Here is a 21,577-nt window from a genome sequence, read left to right on the forward strand (position 1 = left end):
TCCCGATAGGGTTGTTACAAGGATTAATAAATGTTTTGCTATTATTATTATTATTTTGCTAGTTTTTATTTTACCTTATGCAGTTGTTGGGAAATTAATGTGGATGTAGCAAAACCTGTCCTTGGGCTCAGCATGTAGCAAGTATTCAGAAACTGCTTTTTGGTTGAGAAAGAGAAGAATGAGATGGAGTCCGATAGTAGAAAAAGAGCTGGTAGACAGACTGCTGGGACGACTCGGTGACCTTGGAACAGCCACCTGTCCTCTACAAGCCTCATTTTTTTCATTCATTCATTCAGAAGAACACATACAAAGATATAAAAGTATATATAATTCATAACAAAATTTGGGCCAAGGAAAATATAAAATAGAAGAAATTCTATGGGTAAAATGAGCAGACATGTTGGCGCTGGGTTCTACAGAGTATTGAAATCTGGCTCTGGGCTTCCTGGCAGACAAGCAAAGAGGGAATTAGAGTCACCTCATAATTTCCTCATGTAGGGGGGAAGAGACTTGGCAACTACTTAAAGGAAGCACAACCTTAACTGGTACTTGGAACTAAAAGAAATTTCTTACACTGTTCTCATGGAAGGTTCCCATTAGATATGTGAAAATGTAAAATGTTTATCTCAAAGGTAAAAAGGGTGATGAGCCCCTGCTCTCTTGGCTCAGACTGAGGTGGGGAGTGGGCAGGTGTAAAGTGCCTAGTGAGTGCTGGGCGCACTGCAGGTGCTCAGAGCGGGTCATTCTCATCCCTCTGCCCAGGGCGGGCCCAGGCTATGGAAGAAGAAGCAGTGCAGGCTTTCAGAGCTTCCTCCGGTGGCTCCATTCCCAGCCTGTGGGGAGGCCTGCTCAGCGGCCAAGTCATTTGCAGAGGAAATCCATCACGCTGGGACTGGAGGAGTTGGGTGAGAAGACAGGAAAAAAGTCGGTTCTAGCAACTGTCAGTTCCTGGAAAAAAGCCAGTTCTAGCTCCCGTCAGTTTTGCTGGGGATGTTGTCAGTCCAACCACACCCAGCCGTGCCTGATGTACAGTTCTGCTGTCAGAGCCCAGCTGAGGGCTGGTTAAACAAGAGGGCAGAGGCCAAGGCCAGTGGGGCACTTACAAAATGGGAATGTGTCATTGCACTCGGCAGATAGCAGGCGCTCAGGAGGATCTGTTTGCTCTTTTTTTTTTTAAGATTTATTTTTTATTTCCCTCCGCCCCGCCCCCCCCAATTGTCTGCTCTCTGTGACCATTCGCTGTGTGTTCTGTGTCCGCTTGCATTCTTGTCAGCAGCACTGGGAATCTGTGTCTCTTTCTATTACGTCATCTTTGTTGTGTCAGCTCTCCGTGTGTGCGGCGCCATTCCTGGGCAGGCTCCACTTTCTTTCACACTGGGCAGCTCTCCATATGGGGCACACTCCTTGCGTGTGGGGCTCCCCTACGTGGGGGACACCCCTGCGTGGCACGGCACTTCTTGCGTGCATCAGCACTGTGCGTGGGTCAGCTCATCACACAGGGCAGGAGGGTTTGAACCCTGGACCTCCCATGTGGTAGGCGGACGCTCTATCAGTTGAACCAAATCCGCTTCCCTAGGATCTGTTTGCTTTTTGGTTAAGGAGGTTTCCACAGACAAAAGGAGGCTGGGACAAGACCATGCAGGGGGATCGGAAGTAGCGGAGGCTAAGTGAGGGCTCATGGGGGTGAGACTGGCCAGACAGTCAGGCATGAGTTGAATTCTGACCCTGCACTTTAGAAGTTGTGTGGCCTCAACAGCTTGCTTAACCTCTCTGGGCCTGTCAGTGCATCTGAAAAGAGACATAACTAATCTTACCTCACTAAGTTATTTAAGGATTAATTAGGAGACAGAGGGTGCCAGTGCCTAGTGCACAGTAGGTGCTTACTGAGTGCCAGAAGAGCGTCTGTGGCATTTTTAGGTGATGTTGCCCAGAGATTCAGCCAGTGCTGCAACAGGGCAACTATGGAATCATGCCCAGATCGTCTGCTGGTTTCTTCCTGTGTATGAGGGGCACACAGCCGGCCTCAGACGTCTCTCCTTTGGTAAAAGGAGGTCAGAGGGGCCGATTTACCTGGATAATTCAGACCCAGGGGTGCTTGGAGTTTGGGGAACTGCAGGCAAGTCCTTGGGACAGTGGAAAGAGGGTGGGAGGAGTGAGGGTGGATTATATGGGAACCTCATATTTTTTAATGTAACAGTTTTTGTGATCTATGTATCTTCCAAAAATATTAAAAAATAAATTTTTTTTTTTTTTAAAAGAAAGCGGGTTGGGGGCAGGGAGGTCTGAGAGCTCAGACTGGGGTGAGCATGATGGGGTGGGAGGGGCTTTCCGCAGTGAGGGCAGGCGGGAGCTGGTGGATGGGGGTGGTGGGGAGAGAGTTGCTTTTTTTTTTTTTTTAAATAAGGAGACCCGTCTGGAAAATGAATGGGGGAGAGTGAGTTGGGAGGCCATTGTGTGGCTCCTGGCAAGGAGGGCGAGGCCCTGGACCAGGAAGAGGAGGAAACTGGAGGTGACAGCAGCGGCTGAGGGCAGCTGTGCAGCGTGGCAGTCAGAGGCTGGCAGCAGGGAGCCACTTGACCTTCCCCAGCCCAAGTGTCCCAGTGGGCACGAGGATCTCACCCGGGCACCTTGGAGCTGCACAGTGCTCCAGTCACTTTCCTTGGGTGAGATTTGTTGAATAGAAGCTCACAGCTTCTCAGCACTTACAGGTGCTGACGGGGGCATCACAATATTGTGAAATTAAGCAGTGAAGCCTGGCTCCATTACCAGCTTACCTGGGGAGGAAGCAGCCGCCTTAGCACCGATGGCTGGGGATGACAGAACTAAAATTGAACTTGGCAATTACCGCTCGTGAGAGGTTCTTGGTGCTGTGAAAAGAAGGTTCCATGGAAATCAACCCTGGTAATCACAGGGTTTAAAATTAGTCAGTTACTATTAAGGTTGCTCTGTCAGCATATGCTTCAGGGTGATGCAAGGGAAGGGGAGATGGAAATTTGGTTTCGGCTGTCTTGGTTTACCTTGCATTCACCTGTTCTAACTTTTTTTAAAAAATTCATTCCAGTACTAAGTTTTGAGAAACCCAGCATTAATATCCTGGTGCAGGGTGGTCTTTTGAATGGTGGGTTGTTGGGGACCTGTTCTCTTTATTTGCATGCGCTCGCTCCCTCTTCAAGCCTCTCCATTTCCTCTAGACTAAGGAGGGGGTTTCCTGCACAGCTTTGCATCTCTCCCTGGGATGTTGCACATGAAGAGCTCAGCTTCCCCCCCCCCCTCCGCCCAACCCCCCAGGAAAGATTGATGTGATAGTACTGAAGAATTCTGAGCACTTCATGGAATTTTCTTCAGTACGCCTTGGAGAGAATATTTCAACAACCTCAAAATCTCTGTCCCCATGAGGCAGGTAAAAGCAGTGTGGGCTGATGTGTGCCTTGCCTGCTCGCACAGAGAGAGTCAGACTGAGGGAAAAGGCTTGTGCAGGTTTCAGTCCATATCGACCGGGGTGTGTGCACTGATCTTCATGAGTGGGAAGGCAGAAACTCACATCACCTCATTGCTTTGAGCCTCAGCTTCCTCATCTGTGAAATGGGAGCTTACCCTGTGCAGAAGTGAGAGTTAGATGAAGTCCTGTAGGTACTGCAGAACCCCAGCCGGGGTGGCTCTTATTACAAAAAGGAATATTTATTGTCCGTCTTCTTTGTGCCGATCACTGGACTGGACCCTTTCTGTAAGTGGCTGCTGGTTCCCATAACAGCCCCATGAGAAAGGAGCAATGATTTCCATCTCAAGATAAGTAAACGGGGGTCAGAGAGGATATGACCTGGTCCAGGGTGGCTCTGTAAGTAAGGGGTGGGGTCAAGATTCGAACCCAGGCAGTCAGGATCCAGAGCCCCTTTGCAGTTGTCCCTGCTCCTCTCCCTGGGAATAGCTGAAAACGTGAAAGTTGGGTAGCCTGGATGAGCTGCTTCTATGGCCAAGAAGAATGGAGCATTAAAACAGAAATATCTTTTCCAAAAGGCTGCAGCTCCTCCCCAGGAAGCTGAGTCATTGCTCTTAGTTTGGAACCATAACCATCACGTTCCCCAAGATACAATAAAACCAAAAAAATTTGCTGAGCTCGTGCAAGGAACAGTGGCCCTTCCTTCGCTCCACCGCAGAGGAGCTGAGCAGAGGGACCCATGAGCTGGGGCTTTCCTGCCACCCCACCTGCTGCGTACCTTGGCCCAAATGTCTAGTCTTGTGCAAAGCAGAGAAGATCCCACATGTGGGTGTTCATCCTGCTGAGCCCGTTACCCAGTCTGCCCCGTGGGTCCAGTGCACTGGCCTCACCTGCCTCCAGGGCTGGTGCTCTCCGGGTAAATGAGTCATGGTTGTGAAACTGCTTTGTCACCCAGGTACCTGTGGATGGCATGGCCACTGCCCCAGAATTCTTCCTCCTGGTAGATGTGGCAGATCAAGTCCAGAATCTTCTACCTGCTGTCCCAGTTCCCACAGATGCCTTTTCCTGCGTATGGTAGAGCTCAGTGACTTCTTATTGATGAGTGTAGGGGCTTCCTGTACCTGGCTCGTGTTGGCCTACCTCTTAAAGAGCCTCCTACGTTTGCCACGTATACAGTCCCTCTACCTCCTTCAAATGACAGCTTTCCCACCGAGACCCCTTCCCAGGGCCTGTGGCGTCTCACTTATATCTTAATTACTCAGCTATGTTAATGATTTAGGTTGACTTTGAAGGCAGGCACCACCGAGACCCCTTCCCAGGGCCTGTGGCGTCTCACTTATATCTTAATTACTCAGCTATGTTAATGATTTAGGTTGACTTTGAAGGCAGGCACGGCATCCTGTTCACACATTGCCCCAGGGCCTGGAACAGTGGCCAGCATGGAGTAGATGTTCCGAAAACGTTTGGTGAATAAGTAAGTGAATAAAAGAATAGATGATATTTGGAGGATTTTTACCTTCATGCTTTCTCTTTGGCAATCACTTATTCCTTTCACGCCTCAGAGTCTCTCATTTCCACTGGAGAGGTAGGTTTACCATGCAACAGCAATATGACCTTCTTTCTACCCTTGATCTTAGCCAAAAGGGCAAGAAGCAATGAGCTTCTTTCTGTACCAATAAATGCCAGTCATTTTCGTGGCTGCATAATATTTCATTGCATGGACAAACATGATTTATTTAACTAACCCTTATCAATGGAATTTGTTGTCACTTCCATTTTTGTATGAATAATGTTGCAATAAACATCCTTGCTCAGGTGAATCTGGGCAATTATTATGTCCTTAGACTAAGTTCCTAGCTGTTGGTTTTGCATATGATTTTCAGTGCTTACTTTTAAATCATTCCCCAGAAAGGTTGTTATCAGTGTAAACTCTCAAAACCAATATCCTTATTTCACTTTCACTCTCACTCTTACTGCGTATATCATATATAAAAATCTTTCCATTCTTATAATCAAAGAATGGCATCTTATCATTGCTTTAATTTGTATTTCTTTTATCTTTTGAAAGACTAGTGTATTTCCCCACCTGCTTCTTGGCTATTTATATTTCATACCTATTCATGTCCTTTGTCAATTTGTCTATGGGTTTTTTCCTTTTACTTCTTGAGTCATAAATACTCTTTGTATAGTGAAGAATATTAACCTATTCTCTGTATTAATTTGGTTTGTGTTGAACCTGTTTTGTAAACAAATCTGCCAGTCTTTTCTATGGTTTCAGCTTTGATATCATGCTTCGAGAGTCCTTTCCTACCCTAAGATTCTGTAAATATTCATGTGTCGTTTCTTTTAGACCCTCAGAACCTTGTGGGTGTGTATTTCCTGTGCAGATCTTCAGTATGTCTGAAATTTCCGTCCATCTTTGTATCAGGCTGCAAAGTCTTCCGACAAGCGCCCCGGGCTTAGAACAGCGCTCCCAGATCCTTGGCCTTGGACTTGGGAACTACGTGTATTTTCTACTTGCTGAGCAAGTGCTGTGTGCGAGGCCCTGGGCTAGGAGCTGGAAGGCAGAGATAAGCAAGATGATCACTCTGGCCCTCAAGGAGCTCACAGCCTGGTAAGGGAGACGAACAATAGATGGAAAACACACACCATCAACAGAAATCTCAGGAACTAGCTGAAGGAGAATGCCAGGGAGAAGATCATCCAGGTGTGGGTGAGATCGAGATCCCAGGATCCCTCCCCTGGGACCTTTGCTCAGAGACTCTAGGGGTGAGGAGTCAGTTGTGCGGCGGCCTGGGAAGAGCATTCCAGGCCAAGGGAACAGCATGAGAAAGGCACAGAGGCACCAAAGCAAGACTCGCTCCAGTCTGGAGTCCATTCTTTCTTAACCGCCCTGCCCTGTGCCCCTCTCACACATGCCCCCTGAATCACACAGCAATTTGTTATTCCCCAGACCCTTCTCACTGTCGCTTTAGTGTGGTTGCAAATTCAATAGTGGGACAATTCGCCAGAACTCCTGTTGCTCGGTTCTGGATGCGCTATCAGCTTTACCAGCAGCCTTTGGTGCCTCTGAAATGTCAAAAAAAGAGAGAGGATTGGTTTAAGAGCACTCAGCCCAGTACCTTAATAAGTACATAATAACTAGTGTCTAAAGAAAATTATAAATGGCCAAGGTTTCTCTTGAGCCTACTATGAGCCACTGATCACTTGACCCACTTCTTTCCATTTAATCCCTCCGGCTCTCTGGGATAGTTATTATTGCTCCCTTTTTACAGATGAGGAAACTGAGGCTCAGCGAGGTTAAGTGCTCCAGCCAGCAGAGCTAGAATTTGAACCCAGGTCTGATTCCAAAGCCTGAATTCTTCACAGAAACTTAATTTAACTGAACCTGTGCAAAACCTTGAGCGGCCTGCTGGGGGAAAGGGGAGGCAGTGATCCATGGCAACTCTGGCCAGTGCCGTCAGAGCCTGGTCCAGTCTAGGATGGGTGACCTTGGCTCTTGGCCTTCTGACTTCAGAATAGGAAGGAACCAAGGGAGGCTCTTATATTTTGCTTTAAGTTACAAATGTAACATGCTTGTGGAAAAGCAAAAAGAAGAAAAGAAACAAGATAAGAAAGAGAAAAGCAGCAACTGAAAATGCGTCCTTCTCCTTCTACCCAGGGTAACCACGACTAACAGTTGGGTATATTTTACCGGGCATAGCCAAACAAATCAACGCACAAAAATACGCACACCCTCAGTTACTGTTTTTATAAAAATGGAACCATGTTCTGGGCCTTTTTTAATCTAGCCAGCCAGTTCTAAGTCAGGCCCTACAGACCCTCATTCCATCATATTCTATAGAATGCAGCTATGGCAATTTATGAAACCAGACTCCAGTTTCAGACATTAGCTTAACTTAAATTTTTCAGGGTAACAAGCAATGTCCTTATGCATGCACCCATACACCTAGGTACAGGTGTTTCTGCAGGACTGACGCTCAGAATGCTAATTACTGAATGAAAGGGCATGCGAGTTTTACATGTGATAGGGCTGCCAGATTGCCTTCTGAAGACCCTTCTAGTTCAGCAGCCGCTCCCAGGGCTGTGTGCGTGAGTGGGGAAGGCTCTTAAGCAGTGGGTGACGCAGAGCTGGACTGTATATAGGGGCTGCCTCCCCTTCCACTCCCTGAGACCTGGTGTGGAGCCCGCCACCGGGAGCTCTGAACACACAGGCTGAAATTGGGATAGAAGATGGGTTTTGATAAAAGAGGTTAAATAACAGGTTTTTCAATTTCACCTTATAGGAATGGGATGGGGGGCGGGGGTGCCAGGCCTCCAGCCAATAGAGGACCAAGAGTTGTCAGGAGGGCTTATAAAGCTTGCTATTTCTGGCATTTTTTCTCTTTCTCTGCTGATTATGCAGCAGAATTGCACAGAGGCTGTCGCGGGCGCGTTCTCTCGCAGCCGGGGCTTCTGTGGAATGAGACTCGGGCTCCTTCTGTTTGCAAGACGCTGGTGCATTGCAGGTGTGTTTTGGCAGAAGGTAAGCAGCAGGCGCCGGCCACCTCAAGGGGTGGAAGTGGTCAGTCCAATGCTGCAGGGTGGAGACAGATGATGCCTGGGCAGGACAGGGGCAGGCCCCGGGACCTGCGCTAGTGCCTGTTGTGTTCTAGAAAGAAGATGTTTTGGAGGGTCCAGGAGCTCCTTCTTGAAAAAGAATTCTGGAGGTGGTTGGGATTGGCCTCTGGAGAGCAGGGTCTGGCTCTGGTCTTGTTGCCCAGAGCACGTAGTGACCAGGGCACTTGGGAAGCATTCATTCACTCACTCATTCATTCATTCATTCATTCACCACACTCTGTTCAGCCTGGCCCAGTGAGTGCTGGGGTCTAGTCGACTCTGAGCAGAAACAGTGAGCGCAGGAACGGGGGAAGTCCATGGCTTGGCAGGAACCCAGAAGATATCCAGGGTGAAGAATGGGGGTGCTTCTAAGGCAGGAGGGGAGAAGAGCAGCTGGGAATGTCACCAAGAGTGAAGTGTGAGCTTTCTCTTCCATTGGATTGTGGAGTTTGGGAAATCAATAAAAATTCCTCCCCAAATTTAGTGAATGCCAGTTTGTAAGAACATTACAAAATAACTAGTTGGGACCTCCAGTCACCATCCTGTTGTAGAAAAAAGGACAGCAAGTAATTCAGAAGGACACAGCCCCAGACTTAATAGCAGAAACACACCCCCACAATTGGTGAGAGAGACCGAATGCAGGAACCTCGCGTTATTGGCGTTTTCCTGCTGTCCCTTGTTATTGTCTTTGTGACGGGAGTTGGTTGAGTTGGGGGCAGGGCTTGGGGGCAGGGCTTGGCACGTCGGCCGCTGTACCCAGCAGCCCGGAGCCCTGACCTCTTCTGGTGCACTGCAAGTATCACAGTCCTTGCTGGAAATCCAGCTTCATGCAGGCGAATCCCAGAAACAGAAGCACCCTCTCAGGCCTGCCTTCCCTCGTTTGGGATATTCCAGGTGAACCGAGAGAGACAACGAAACAGCAGCTTCCGTGGCTCCCCGTGACCTCCGCGCTCTGCGCAATGGGCGGAGAATCCAGCAGCAGGCACGGTCTCCTGGGGAAGGCTTTGGAGCCAGCCGGCCACTGGTGACTGTTGTGTACCAGGGTCTGGCTTAGTTCCTGGATTCAAGTCTCCGTTCTGCCACAGATTCATACTGTGACACAGGACGAGTTCTTTAAGCCCCCTAAGTCTCGGTCTCCTCATCCATAAATTGGGGGTAATGGTCCCCTCCTCCCCACCTTTTGATGTAAGCACACACATGCACACACACAAGTATGGGGTCTCCCACTTTGCCCAGCCTGTGGTAGGACCTCCGTAGATGCTGAGCGAATGAACAGACAAGTGACCCAGAGCACCTGCCCATGCTCAGGAGGGGACCACAGGGCTCAGTGTGGACGTGTGTGCATGCACACGTGTGAGTGTGATCTGGGGCACCCTCCGCTGTGCCTACCCCCCCCCAGTCAGAGGCTCTGGGAGCTGTTTCTCTTCCTAGGGCACTCTGACTTGGGGCCACAGTATGTTGTACAGCCCTGGCTGCCAATTTCTCTGTGTGTCTGGCCATCTCCATGGTACTTGACTTGCAGAGGAGTTAATTACAGGGACTTTCTGGCCGTCTTGAAACAGAACTGACTCTCTTGTTCTATTGATCTTCTCAACAACTTGTTGAACACCATGCACCAGCATTGGGCAGGCAGGGTCTCGGGGGGTTAGCCGCAAAGCAGGGCTCAGACAGCTCTTGATGACCTGTTGGCTGGGGAGGAAGGACTTGGAAGGGAGCTTGTCGTCTTGAAGCGGGGAGAGAGCAGGGGGTTGCGGAGAAGCCCCCTTGTCTGGGGTGTTATAGTTGAGACCAGGTTAAAACCTGGCTTTGAACCATGGCTCTGTTCCTTGCTTGCTGTATGTCCTCAGGCAGATCACTTCACTTCTCTGAGCCAGAGCCTCTTCAGTTACAAAAGAGGAGATTGTTAGGAAGATTAAATGGGACAGAATTCTCAGGGAGTGGGAAGGCTGAGTTATGGGGCCCATCCTGCTGTGTCATTGCTGTATGATCTTGGACGAGTTTTTTGCCTGCTTTGGCCTCTGATTCTCTCAGGAAAATAATTCAGACTGCTCCCGCCAGCCCCTGCTAGTCTACTCCATGTTGGAAATTAGGGGTATGGGGGGGACCTCCAGAGGAGGGTGAGCTCTGTGTTTGAAATTAATTTCCTTTCCGCAATTATTAGCCCCGGTGATGACTCCCCACTGCTGCCCCGTGTATTAGCAAACCAGTGATTAATGAAATTGGAATCGGAGGCAGGATGTGGCGTTTCCCAGGAGGCAGCTCAGGGCACACCTGGGATGCTTGTGCCATCCATGGAGATTGCCTCAGGGGCCCTAGGGGCGCCAGGGGTCGTACTCTCTGTCCACAAAGGGGGCCTGACATGTGTGGGCAATTGTAGGCAAAACCCTGAGTGGGTTCTCGAGCTTCTCCCGGACCCTCCCGTTTTCCAGGGAGGGCCTTGGGGCCCGCACTGTTGGGGCGCGGCGGTGAGCCTCAGGCCTGGGTCTCCCGGCACGGCTCGTGGGCTTTCTAGCTGTAAGGCTTTGGGTGACCCGCTCTCCCTGGGCAGCAGCCCCTTAAAGATGGGGTGGTCATAGAGCCAGGCCGCGGGGCTTTGCAGGGGGCTTGGAGGAGACAGCAGCCCTTCCCTTGAGCCACGCTGCCCGCCTCCAGACGTGCTCCTCCCATCTCGTGTACCTCAACACCCCGACCGTCCACCCCTCTGCTTAGGCTGTAGGTCTGGCGTCACCTCGACTGCCCTCTCTGCCTCACTCCCTGCAGCTAATCCACCTGGTAGGGACACGTGGGTGACGGCAGGTGCCCCTCCCGTGCCTTCCCGCTCTTCCCCCTTAGAGCCCGTTCCTCCCACAGCAGCAGCAGGCTCTGCGACCCTCCTGGTGCCACAGCCTCCCCTGCTCTGCTCCCGGGGCTCTGGGCACCTGTCTGCTCTCATCTTTTATGCCAGCTTCTACCTCCAGAACCCCCGGATGATCTGGGGCGCTCACCCTGTGCTCTGCAATCAAGGCTCTGTGAGCTCTTTCTTCTCCTAGGGTGCTCAAAAGTGGGGTCACAGTCTGCTTTGCGTCCCTGGCGATATTAATTCCTCTGTGTCTGGTCATTTCTGTGGATACTGGACTGGGAGAGGAGTTAATTGCACGGCCAGCTTGGAACAGATTTTGTATACACAGACTCCTTTGTCCAGACATGCTTTCTCTACCCCTCAAAGTCCTGCTTACCCTTCTAGACAGCACCCTCATGTCCCTGCTTTCCAGGAGCCTTTTCTCTCTCCTCCTGGACCAGGGCCCTTTCCCTGAATCCTCTCCGTCCATGCTGTCGTACTCCTAGAGGCCTGGATCCGAGTGACATGCAATGATTTCAACGCCTACCAGCAGGCTGAATAAACACAAAGCCTCTGCTTGGCTAACACCAATTTAGGCAGTTATAGCAAAGAACTCCCTCCCAATTAAGGGTCTTCATTCCTAGACAGACTGGATTAGAATCCTCAGCCTGCGAAGGGATTTGGCTGTGTGGCCTTGGGCCAGCCACCTAACCTCTCTGAGCTTTTGAGGGTATGAGGATTGACAAGATGACACATGGAGCACGTTTCCTCCTCTTTCCCACTCGATGGTCAGCGAGTTCCCACAGGGCACTCAGAACCTTTACGTGCCCCCTCCACTTGGCCTCCAGGAGAGCACACCCCAGAGGGGTTCTGAGCACAGAAGAGCCTCCGTAGAAGCCCAAACAGGAGCAAAAATAGCAGCCGCCGGGCAACCTGAGCTGCCGAAGCCACAGGAAGCAGCGGCAGGTAGAGCGGATGTCAGCTGCTCCCAGGCCCGGCTGAGGCTCGCGGATGCGCGCTGAGCAGCCCTCACTGGCTCCGGGACCGCAGCATCAGATAAGGCCAGCGGAAAAAGTGCCTGTTCCTCTCTCTGGGGCCGGTAATCTCGATGCCATCTGCGGGGCTTGCGCTTGCACACACACACACACACACACACACACTCTCTCTCTCTCTCTCTCTCTCTCTCTCTTTCTCTCTCTCTCTCTCTCTCCTCACCCCCTCTGGGACAGATGCAGCCCCAAGTCAGTTATTATGTGCCCCAGAGTCAGGCAGAAGTGGTGCCCCCTCTGGCCTCCCCTTCCCCTCCCCCTTGTTCCACCTCACTGGGCCCCTTGCTGACCTAGGCATACTGGCATACCTCTACCTTATGGGCTTAGCACAGGCTGTTCCTGCCGGCATAGAATGCTCTTCCCCGCATAGCTGCTCGCTCACTTCCTTGCCTCCTTCAAGTCTTTGCTTGACTGTCATTTTCTCAGTGAGGCCCAACTTGGCCACCCTATTTAAATGTACTCACCTTCCACCCTGCCACTCCCAGTTCACCTTCTCCACTCAACTTTTTCTTTCTTCCAGTGTCTACGCTAACATACTATTTGTTACTTATTTGCTATGTTTATTTTCATTTTCTGTCTCCGGTGCTAGAAGGTAAACTTGGGGGATCTCTGTTCACTGCTCTTTCCCAGGTTCCCAGGAGAGTGTCTGGCACAAAGTAGGTGCTCACTAAATAGGCATGAGTAAATGGATGGAGAGTGAGGAATAAAAGCCAGTCCAGCACTCAGAAGAAGGCAGGCTGGATTTGCTTGGGTGTCTTGTCCCAGGGCTGCAGGGCCCAGGGATGGGCTCACAGTATCACCAGGATTCTGGCCCCAGGATTCATCTGCATCAATCAGAACCTGCTCACCTCTGGGGCAACACCTCTATGGGGCCAGAGAAGGGCCTGGAAGCTTATGGTGCCTTGTAGCAGAGGCCCTTGGAGCAGTTAAGAGCTTGGGCTCTGGAACCATTGTTCCGGCTTTGAATCCTGGCTGTACCACTTCCTAACTGTGTGGTCTTTATCTTCACCTCTCTGTATCTCGGTTTCCTCAACTGTACAATGGAGTAGATCATTGCACTCACTTGGATTACGTGGAGTGCATGTAAAATGCTTGGCTCATGGTAGAGCAACTGAGTTTATTAGTCAGGTTAGGCTGGGTAATGCTGTAGTAAGAAACAACTCCCCGAATCTCAGTTGCTTATCACACACAGGTTAATTTTTGTTCTTACTGCATGTCCCATGACATCAGAGAAGTAGAGGGCTGGGTTCTGCTCCACTGAGTAACTCAAGGCCATAGGTTGATTGAGTCTTGGCCATCTGGAACATCGCTGGCCCTACAGAGAGAGCCTGGAGATAGTGTCTGTACTTTCCTATGCTTCCACCCAGAAAGAGGCCAGTGTCATTTCTGCCCACAGTCCATTGGCCTAAACCAGACAGGTGGCCCATGAAATGGTAAAGGATGGGGCTTCAGGTGGGCAGGTGTAAGGTGTGGACTTGCACAAGCTGGGAAGGGAAGGAAAGCCAGTTATTGGGGAGCAGTAGTAAAGTCTACTACAGTGGGCAAATCCTTCCCTACCCCTCTGCATGTGGGGAACCTGAGATACTTAATATAGCCTGATGGACCTCGCCTATGTTAGGCTGAATACTGGTCACAAAATAGAACCAATGTCCTAATCCCCAGAACCTGTCCATGTTACTTTATAGGGCAAAAGGTACTTTGCAGATATGATTAAATTAAGGATCTTAATAAAGGGAGACAATTCTGGATTATCTGTGTGAGCCCAACATAATCACAATGGTCCTTATAAGAGAGACACAGGAGGAATCAGAGCACAAGAGGCAGTGATGGAGGCAGAGACTGAAGTCACGTGCTTTGTAGATGGAAGAAGGGGCCGAAAGCCAAAGAACGCAGGCGGCCACTGGAATCTGGAAAAGGCAAGGAAATGGATTCTCCCCAAGCATTCATTAAAACTAATGTGGACTTCTGGCCACCCAAATTGTAAGAGGAGAAACTTACATTGTTTTAAGGCACCTGGTTTATGGTAATTTATTACAGCATCAATAGGAAACAAATATGTCACCTGACCTTAAATCAGAAAATAATTTGAAACTCAGTGCATGGAAGCCTTCGCTGACCTCCCGGCAGACAGACCTGTATTCTTGTTGCACGTCTGTTAGGGATTCTTGCACAGTTAGTCTTTTTTTTTAAGGCTTGAACCTGGGACCTTGAATGTGAGAAGCAGGTGCTCAACCACTGAGTTACTCCCACTCCCTTAGAGTCAGTTCTTAACATCATCCTCCACCTCCCACACCTCCCAAAATGGCCCACACACACTTGCGCGCACTCAGCCACTTTTTCAATCCTTGTTATTTGGGATAGGGCTTGTCGAACGTTAATAGAAAGGAAGGGGAGACTAGAAGCAATGCCAAAGCACAGGGACCTTCCGGGCTAAGCCAAGGACCCTGGCAGTTTCCAGGACTAGTGGTGAGGACCGGGCTGGAGACATCGGCAGGGGCCGGGTCACGCAGGGCTGCGGACCCAGGGGAAAGAGCGAGTCTTCACCCTGAGGACAGCGGGCGCCTTGGCAGGATTTCGGGCAGGGGGCGGGGCTTATGGGTGACGTGTGGCTGGGCTCTCCTGGTCTGTGATAAGGTGGGAAAACCCAGTCTTTATTCTTTCACCTTTTATTTTAAGGAAGTACCAAGGATTGAACCCAGAACCTCGTATATGGAAAGCAGGTGCTCAAACCCTGAGTTTCCACCTGCTCTGAAAACTGAGACTCAGAGTGAATTCCACCTTCTCTCTTGGAATTCATCCTCCACGTGCAGCCAGAATGGTCCCCTAAAATATAAATCAGAGCCTGTTACTCCCTCACACAAACCCTCCAAGGAGCCCACATTGGGGATAAAATCCAGATCCCCTCCCATGGCCCTCCGGAGCCCATGGGCGTTGGCCTCTGCTGACCTCCCTGATGCATCCCTGGCCACTGCTCCCCTCCTCCTGCTTCTAGACTCCTGCGCTCTTCCCCCAGCATGCCTCGGGGCCTCGGCGTTTGCTGCCGCCTCTGCTTGAAGTGCTCACAGCCCTACTTTTTGCCTGGATGGCTCCTTCTCTTCCTCCAGGGCTCACTCAGCTTAAATGAGACCTTTTAAAGTGGGGTTTCCCTGTCCTCTGTCTTGGTTTGCTTCACAGCCTTTATCACAATTTTCGGTCACTTGTGTGTGTTTCTCATGTGTCCCTCCCGCAGTGGACAGTGACCCTGGGGGCCTGCGACGGCATCTGCTTTGCTCCCCGATGTATCCTTGCCCCCAGGACAGGGCCTGGCCTGTGGTGGGCGCCCGGTGAACGTCTGTGGAGGGGGGTCATGGGGCCTGGGCACGGAGCATGCAGGGAGCTCTGGACCTCTGCGGGAGACAGACCCTGTGTGGGGACCCCCCAAGCAGCCACCAGAGCAGCCAGCACCTGGTCTTGACCCACGTCCCTGCCTCCACATCCCCTGTAACTGCTAAAATAGCCTGAGCACCGCCTGGCATTTCAGCAGCCTGGAGGATACACCAGGGTTGCAGGAAGATGGAGACCTGGCTTTGCCTCCTGTTCTCGCAATAGCTGTGAGACTCGGGCAAGCTCCTTTAGGTTTTTGGTAAAATGGGTGTACAAGGGCCCAGGACCCGTGGGCCTGGACCAGAGTGGGTGCTGGAGTCGGTTCCCAGCTCCCTTATCTGAAATCCAAAATGCTCTGCCAACCGAAAGTTATTCTGTAAATACGCTGCAAACTCAATTGGCCCCCAAACCTGACCTGAAATGACATGGGGCTATTTATACCCTTTATTTAACCCACTTGTCTGAATATTCATACATTCAGCTGCAGAAGTATGAACATGTTTGATTACTGGTGTTGCCCAGACCCCATCGAGGTATAATTTGCGGACTCCGCACTTCATTGCTTTTCCGAAATCCGAACAAATTCTGAATTCTGAAGGGCCCTGCCCTCGGGTTCCGGCTAAGGGACCGTACACCCGTGGATGCAAGCTGCTGCCGACGGCCGCCTGGGCCCACAGATGCTGCTGAGAACCAGCAAGGAGTCGAAACCTCTGGCTTCCTCTCAATTTCTTGGCAGCCAGCACCTTCTTAGTCACCTGGGGTTAAGTTGGGTTTTGCTGGCTCAGGGGCAGAGGTTAAAGCTTGGGGCAGGGAGAACCCAGGTGCTCAAGCTTTCTGGTATGAATTTAAATGGGGCAATTTTTTTTTTCTTATGAATCATCAGAAAAAGAAATCAGAAGGAAGCGTGTGACCAAGGAGAGGAAATCGGGGTTTGCGTGCTGCGTGAGTCACCCCCTTTCTGACTCCTGGGTGATCCCTTGCTCTTGGCAACTTTCATTCATCTCTCAGACTCTCAGCTCTGTATTCTGGAAACCACACTGGAGGCTGCTGTGGTTCTCTTCTGGCTCCAAACCCGTCCCCCTTCCTAGCCATCAGTATGAATTTCTGTTTTTGAGTCACTGCCATACTTTTAAAATTATTGATGCTTTATCAAATGCTTCTTCCCTGCCCAGGCCCTGCTCAGAGGCCTGCTCCCGGCCCGGGGCGGCAGGGCGCCTTCGGCCTGGCTTCCTGCACAGGCTGCAGTGTCCTACCTTCTCCACCCCGTCTCCATCCCGAAGCCAAAGGCCTCTTTCTCAAGTGCAGTTCACCTTCTGGGCTTCAGTCTCGGCACCCCAGAGCAGCCCTGGAAGCCCCATCTCGGGAAGGCCCCACCTGCCTTTCCGTCTCTCTCCACCCCCAGGCCACTGCCCCTCGCTGCCCTCCTGTGCCCTGTCCCCTCACCTGGCTAATTCCATCATCCCGCAGGTGGGTCTGCTTAGTAGCTGCCTCCTCCGTGGAGTCTTCCTTGTCCGTTTTCTCCCACCCCGTGGGCTCCCATTAGTCCTGGCTCCCATTTTACTTACCCCTCACTAGGCCATAAGCCTCAGGAGAAAGAAGATTTTGCCCTGTGTGTCTCTGCTGCCATCCCGGCCGTTTTAAGCAAGACTGAGAGTGCTTGAGACAGGCGGGCCGTGTGGGCAGGGGGTGACTCCTGAGGCAGCAGGAACGTCTGTGGAGGCCCCCGTCCACCCCGCTGCTGGCGCACCGTCTGTCCAAGGCCAGCAGCCATCTTGCGCTCCAGTAGGCTAGAAACGGTCGTCCATGCCAGCAGAGGCGTGGAAGGTACCAGCTTCTTCATGGTAGGTTTGCTTCCATGCCCATTTCTCCCCTTGCCATGGAATCAAGTGCACATTTTCCCTCAGTATTTGTTTCTTGGTATATTGCCCCTGGCATGACTTTTCTGCTTTTCTCCTGTGCCTTTTTGTCTGTCGGTGTCTCGTTTTCTGTTTAATTTGACTGAGCCATTTCTGCATCATATATCTGAACTGTCTCATAGTTGGGGCTGCTATTTTCTTAGTCTGATGTCCTTTTCATTTTGGTTTTATTATGCTTCCTTCCAGAGGAGATATTAATGCATATATATTTGCATCTGTCAATCTCTCCTCCTTGGTGATTGCTTCAAGGGCTGCGGAAGCTACCCGACTTCCATAGACCTGAGAAACATTTCTCTTCTGTTTTCTGATCATTTCCCTATAACATGACTTTTTATGCTACACTCTTTAATCAGTTTGGATTTTGCATTTCAGTGGGTGGCTATCTAAGCTAACTCATTGTTCTTAAAAAGGGACAGGATAACCCTTCCCCCCCCCCCCATTCTGCTTATTAAATCATTGATCTTTGTCTCTTTGTTACCCAAAGGAGAGACAAAACAGTAGCTAGGAGCATGAGCTTTGGCAGAGTTGTGATTTTGGCTTTCCTGCGTTTTGGCTGTGCAGCCCTTGAGCATGTTGCTTAAATGGTCTGGGCTTATTTTCTCCTCTGTAAAACAGGATGATCCTCTCTCCCTCACAGGATTGTGTGCAGAGGTTAAGTGAAATAATCATATGTAAAGCACTTACCACACCACCAAATATATAGTAAGTGCCTTCCTTATTCATATTATACATTTTTATACCTGAGTCTCATTCTGTGCTTCCTCTGTATCACTGATTTATATTATTTTTTATATCACTACCACACCGCTTTAATTGTCGTTTTACAAACAGGGCCCCGCTGCCACTACTCTTCTTTTTTAGGAATAGTATTTTAAATATTGTTCACTTTCTCCCTGCTCAGTCCCCTACTGACACGCACGCTCGCCCCCATGACTTGTAGACACCCCCAACCCCGCCGCCCCAGTTTGTTTGCTCTCCCAGCTGCCTCACCTTGGCCCACTCTGGCTCCTCTACCTGGCAGGTGCACATCAACTGCCCTCACCTGACCTGTCTCCACCTTAGGGCCTTGTCACCCCCAAGTGGCATCAGTGCTGGTGCCTGGCCCCCCTCAGAGCCTGGCAGGTGGCCGGCCATACCCTCAGGTCAGGCATCGGGAGGGGCAGGGATGCTGGGCATGCTCTGCCAGTACCTGAGCTAAACCCAGCTTCCTCCGGAGGCACAGGCTCAGGAGACCCCACAGCATGGTGGCCATAATCCTGGATATACCAGTGCCAGTGACTGTAGACCATCTGCCACTCCTGGCCTCAGTTTCCCCAGTGGGATACTTAGAAGCTTTCTGAGGCCCTGTCAGCTCCGAGACCCCATGACTGATCTTGAACTGGGTGGCTGGATAGCGAAGATGAATTAGAATAACTCTGACACTGTGCCTTGGAGCATGGTTTGCTCTCTTTTAGGGGGTGGGAGGGAGTAAAGGCCCATTAAGACAGAGCAACCTCCCTTGCCCTACTGGCCCCTGTGCTGCAGGGTCCCCAGGGAGACCCCGGATCTGGGGCCTGGGGGTTGGAGAGCAAAAAAGAGAGCCCATGAGCTAGCTTTGTAGGGCACCACCCATGCGAAGTTCATTGCCAGGCAGTGCACACACTCCGACCAGCTTCATTCCCATCTTACAGGGGTGGAGTCTGAGGATCACAGGGCGGGATGCCCTGCTCCCGGCCGCACTGCCGCCAAGTGCAGAGCCTGGAGCTGAAGGCAAAGACTGACTTCAACAAGACACTTACAAATATATTAACAGAGTTTACAAGTACCAGCTCCTGCCTTATCAGCTACTGACAGAAGGAAGAGAAGTTGGCACTTGGGCTGTGTTAAGATTTTGGGGTCAGATGCTTAAGTGCCAAGTTCAGGTGACCTAGAAACCCTTTCTAGGTCAAATTACAATTTCAAAAGATTTTTTTTTTCTTTTCATTTTTTTAACCACCCCACGATTGAATGCTGTTGTTGACATATTTCCCCTCCAACAATACAAGCTCTTTGTGGCATGATTGAGGGCTTGTTTTGTAGCACTGGGGAAAAAATATCTCCCAAATCATCTGCTGCTCATTGTCTCAACCGCACTCGCTCTCTGCATGCCACAGTCTCCTCCGACATACACTCGTGTGGCTTTGGCAAGAGTCAGTTTTGGGATTTGTTCCCAACCGCTCCGATGCTAGATAATTGTCAAACACAAATACTGCTGGGGCCGGGCAGCCCAAGGCTCTCGACCGCCAACCGCAGCGCGGCCTCAGGGGGGAAGCTCAGAGCTGGGCAACCCCACGCTTCATGAGGGAACACTTGGAAATGGCAGATATAGAACGTCCAGTCCTTAGAGGCCGGGCTCTGGAGTTAGACTTCCCAGGTTTGAATCCTGACTCAGCCACTTACTAACTTTGGGCAAGCATCTTAACCTCACTTGACCTCAACTGCCTCATCTGTAAAATGGGAACCCAGTAACAGTAACTTACCAGTAAGGTTGTTGTGAGGAGTAAGTAAGTTAAATCTGCAAATCAATTAAAAGAGTGCCTGGACAATAGTAAGTACTATAGACGTGCTGTGTAAACGAGTTAACATGAATAAATGATCCCAGCGGTAGAGGATGCTGTGGCACGGTACCCAGACGCTCATTCCACAGCTGTGTCTCTCTCCAGGTGTTGCCTGCTGGGGGCTGGAGGGATGTTTACTCAGGGTCGTGTGTCCTCCCGGCAGACCAGACCCGGTGGCTGCCCCATACAGTGACACTAAGACTCAGCACCCCGCCTTCAGACCGGGATATCTCTGGAGGGGCACCCAGCTCTGGAGCTGCCCCGGGGACAGGCTGAGGCCTCTTTTGTAACTGCATCGCAGTCCACCTTCTCCCTCCGACAGCCCTGCTTCCCTTAAACTTCCTAGATGCCAGTTTCACTTCCAGAGTCTGTTTCCAGGAAACTTACCCCAAAACAATAGGTACAGACGCTGAATGGATCCTGATTTCCACTTTCAAGCAGACGTTTATTTCACTTGCTTGTGTTTACAGAAGCTCTTTAGGGAGTGGCCCCGGGCTCGCGCCACCCCCGCATCTCTGGGCAGGCCTGCGCCACTTGCACGTTAGAGGCATGCCTCGGTGGTCCCGGCTGAGCCTTTGCAAAAAGCGAGGTCGGTGCCTTCAAGGCCCCTTTTCAGGTGGGAAGAGAAAAGTTGAGCTCCTGGACAAGCACAAAACTTGAAACACACCGAAGTGCCTACGGGCCCAGAGGAGGGCCTCACCCACTCACCCCCTTCATGTACAAATGGAGAAACTGAGGCTCCGAGTGGAGAAGGCTTTATTCAAAGCCATGAAGGGGACAGTGTCCCTCTTTCAACCGTGGGAGCAGATGGTACCTCGGGGACATCTTAGGAACCAGACAGGTGACAGGTGGTTACAGTGTGGTGGTCCAGTCAGTGCTTTAAATAGATGCCCCCGCTCTGCATTGGGCAGAAGTGGGCGAAGCAATGGCCGATGCGTGGGAGTGAATGGGTGTTAACTGCATGGAAGAGAAAGCAGGGAGTTATGGGGGTGGGGGCGTGGGGGCGGAGAATGGCAGCTGCAGAGGCTTAGAAATGTGAGAGGGTGCATCCATGCAGAGACCTGGGGGTCTTGGAAAAGCAGGAACACGGTGGGATCAGTGGGGGTGGGGGGTCCCATTGCCAAGACCCTGGAATGCTGAGGTAAAGAATCTGGACTCTTCCCCAGTGGGGCTGGGCGAGACCTCACTGCCTGACCCGGTGCTTTACTTAAAGTCAATGCTCAGTAAGCATTTGTGGAATAAATGAGTGAACGAATGAGGGAATGGAAGATCATTCTGGAAAAGATAGCTCCAGCTGCGCAGCAGGGTTGGGTGGGAGCAGGGGCAAGTCAGAGGCTTTGAAGACACCATCTCCTAGTGGGGACTGTTTATCTTTCAAGGCAGGGAGTATGGGTCTCTCTCCTCCCTCCCCATCCCCAAGGCCAATTGGCACCAGTTTAGCAGAAACTGTGGGGTGCAGGTGGGGCTGGCTGAGAACACGCAGGTTGTCATCTCCCACGGCAGAGGCCAGGTGGAAGGTCATCAAAATCACGAGCCCACACTGACGGGGCGCTGTCCCTGCCCCTCGGGCAGCTTCATCTGGCCACACCCTGACCCACTTCCCCGGCCCCAGCTCTGGCTCGCAGCAGGCAGCGTCTGCAGCCCCCTTGGAACCATTCCCTTCACAGCGGCCAAATGAAAATGTTTGTTGAAAACAACATGTGCATAATTAAAGCTTAATGAGCGCTTGTCTGTTTGGAATGTGCAATTAGATTTATAATCGGGGATGGGAGCGAGCTCCATAAGGCTTTAAATGGAGCTGAGAGGGGATAATTTTTGCC

General features: G+C 51.0%; 1 protein-coding gene across 2 annotated transcripts in view; it reads left to right on the plus strand.

Moving 5' to 3' along the window:
• TOX2 (TOX high mobility group box family member 2) overlaps positions 1 to 21,577 on the plus strand; it is a 146,359-nt gene that overhangs the window by 25,360 nt on the left and 99,422 nt on the right. The window contains exon 1 of one of the 2 annotated variants that reach the window (XM_071211724.1): positions 7,831 to 7,961. The exons of the other annotated variant lie outside the window; for it this stretch is intronic. Coding sequence (XP_071067825.1) covers positions 7,836 to 7,961 — 126 coding nt within the window. The 5' untranslated portion in view covers positions 7,831 to 7,835. Of the gene's footprint in view, positions 1 to 7,830; positions 7,962 to 21,577 lie in introns of those variants that run through there. 2 annotated transcript variants of the gene reach the window in all.

This window comes from Dasypus novemcinctus, chromosome 24, assembly GCF_030445035.2.
Source record: "Dasypus novemcinctus isolate mDasNov1 chromosome 24, mDasNov1.1.hap2, whole genome shotgun sequence".
NCBI lineage: Eukaryota > Metazoa > Chordata > Mammalia > Cingulata > Dasypodidae > Dasypus > Dasypus novemcinctus.